This window comes from Plectropomus leopardus, unplaced genomic scaffold (assembly GCF_008729295.1).
Source record: "Plectropomus leopardus isolate mb unplaced genomic scaffold, YSFRI_Pleo_2.0 unplaced_scaffold14646, whole genome shotgun sequence".
In the NCBI taxonomy this organism is placed as follows: domain Eukaryota; kingdom Metazoa; phylum Chordata; class Actinopteri; order Perciformes; family Serranidae; genus Plectropomus; species Plectropomus leopardus.
In genome coordinates this window covers 1-2,685 of record NW_024615664.1, presented here as the reverse complement: position 1 = coordinate 2,685, position 2,685 = coordinate 1, and the positions used below count along the sequence as shown (strand labels likewise).

Below are 2,685 nucleotides of genomic sequence, written 5' to 3'. Positions count from 1 at the left end.
CCCACAAACGAGTTCATGATGCCCATGGCCTTAGAGGAGATACCGGTATCGGGATGGACCTGCTTCAGTACCTTGTACACGTAGATAGCGTAGCTCTCCTTCCTGGTCTTTCTCTTCTTCTTGCCGGTCTTGCTGACCGACTTGGAGACGGCTTTCTTGGAACCCTTTTTGGGCGCTTTCACAGTTGCATCAGGCATAGTTACAACGGTTTCTAAAACGAATAAGGTTACTGCGTCACAGGCTGGTCTGTTTGTATCCACTGGATGCAAATGTTACTGTGCTGTTGCTCGCACAGGATTGGTTTCTCACTGAGCATGCGCTCTACCAGCAATTGTCCCCGTGAGCAGACACGAGTTTTCCCTCATCATTATGATACAATACAGTTAGGTGGTCATTTTTGCGCACATTTATGTCAGCCGAGACAAGTTTACAAGTAAATAGGTGCGTGTTGGTGGCAGAAACAGAACAGGACCTTGGACAGCGACTTTGGCGATGAGTGCTTTAAAAACAGATTTTGGGTTGATACTCTGTGTGGATGTGCCACAGAAAAAACTCATGTTCTCATAGTAACATAATTCATAAATCACTGCTTCATTACAGAATTCAAATATATAAATAAATGACCCTGTGATGCAAACAGATATTCTTTGCATATCTGCCTCAGTGATTTAAGTTGATACAAAGTTAGACGATGTGCAGGTTCAGTTGATGGAACTCAACTTCACACAAGCAGAGGACTTCTAAGATTAATCATCTTAACACATTTATGTTGGAAACAACATGAAGACAGTAGATCTCATCAGCCACACTCCCTCACATCTCAGACTTGAGATGGTCAAAAAATAGATAAATTTAGCAACTATTTAGGTGATTCGCTTTAGTGAAGAGAGGGAGCCTTAGACTCCTCATGTTATTAATAATTTACTGACATTTTGGTGAATGTGAAAATAAAACACATTTACACATTTTGGTGAAGATTAAAAAAATGCAGCATCCCAAAAGGAATGCTCCAAAAGCACAGGCATGCGGATTAAAAAGGTAAAGTTTAATTAAATCTCTTTTGTGTCATTAAAATTCACAAGAGTGGTAAAATTACATATCATTAGGTAAATGCCTGGAGACCATGGTTAAAGCGACCAAATTCTGAGTTACACTAAGTAAGAAGTTAGAGATAAATAAATATTGAGATCTTCTGCGACCTCATTATCCTTTATGTTTAGGTGAAGTGTGGCAGGATTCCTGTCTGTTGAACAGGGGGCTGAAGAAATTAGTTTTTTTAAAAAAAAAAGATAAAACATACAATTAAAATTATGATTCTAAAATAAGAATTTAAAATAAGTATATCTTTTTTCACCTCCTCTCTGCCAATAGATGGGACAATAGATGGACATTGGACTTCTTTCGTCTGTGTTCATCACATGTCCATGGTGCATCAGTGGCCCTTTGATTGTTTGATTTAAGTTAGATTTTTGCCAAAAATTGGCTGCTAAAGTCAAGACTGTACAAGTATCCTTAGCCTCCTGTATTTTATAGTCAATGTATTTGAATTGACTCTTTGTCTTATCAAATTGTGCCCTTCTAGGTCATTAATATTAATCTTATCCTCATCACTGGTGTATTATTTGTTAATTAATTTGCACACATTTGTGTCAGTCGAGACAAAATGAAAAGCATTGAAAAGCGTTGAAGTGTTGATGGTGCAAGAGCACTTTTTAATAGATTTAAGATTTAATAAATAGATTAGAGAACACAGGAGATCAAAAAAGATTCACAATTTGATACTATAACTTATGTATGGACTGTTGGAATTGAAGATGCTTTGAAACAAAGAGTTGTTTTAAGTGGTAGTCAGTATCTTCAAACTAGAGAACAAGATGTGCCTTTAATACACAACAAACTATTGTAGACTGTGACATGATCATTAAACATGTACCAGAAAACTCAAGAGGAGGAAAACTTTGGATGTGACTAAGCACCATCATTTACAAATACTAGAAATGTGACTAGAGACACCTTCTCTAAGTGTGCGTTATATGTTCAATTATATTTTATGTTATAACTTTGGATATGGTGTCTCCTTTTGTTGTAATGTTACTTGTAGCCTATGCAATACCATTTATAATTATGTTAGGTTTTGTGTCAAGAAAACAAGAACCTTGGACAGCGACTGTTTATAACTTAAGCGCTTAGTTCTTGCTGAGATCAATTAATTGTTGTAGACTAATGATAAAACACCGTCTCATTACAGGACTGAGCTCTTAGTGAAGTTAGGTGGCTCTTAAAAGAGCCGTTGTGGTTTGTGGAGCAGCAGATAATTTAAGCTCTCTCTCCGCGGATGCGACGGGCCAGCTGGATGTCTTTGGGCATGATGGTGACTCTCTTGGCGTGGATGGCGCACAGGTTGGTGTCCTCGAAGAGGCCGACCAGGTAAGCCTCGCTGGCCTCCTGCAGAGCCATGACAGCGGAGCTCTGGAAACGCAGGTCGGTCTTGAAATCCTGAGCGATTTCACGGACCAGGCGCTGGAAGGGCAGCTTGCGGATCAGCAGCTCGGTGGATTTCTGGTAGCGACGGATCTCACGGAGAGCCACGGTACCGGGCCTGTAACGGTGAGGCTTCTTCACTCCGCCGGTGGCCGGGGCGCTCTTACGAGCAGCCTTGGTGGCCAGCTGCTTCCTGGGAGCTTT

General features: G+C 40.3%; 1 protein-coding gene across 1 annotated transcript; it reads right to left on the bottom strand.

The window, feature by feature from the left end:
- Nucleotides 1-2,300: 2,300 nt before the first annotated feature.
- On the bottom strand, nt 2,301-2,682 carry LOC121964220 (histone H3-like; the record flags this gene model as incomplete). The annotated part of the gene is made up of 1 exon (XM_042514435.1): nt 2,301-2,682. A coding segment is annotated over one exon (366 nt), but the record flags the coding sequence as incomplete, so codon positions are not given.
- Nucleotides 2,683-2,685: the final 3 nt, after the last annotated feature.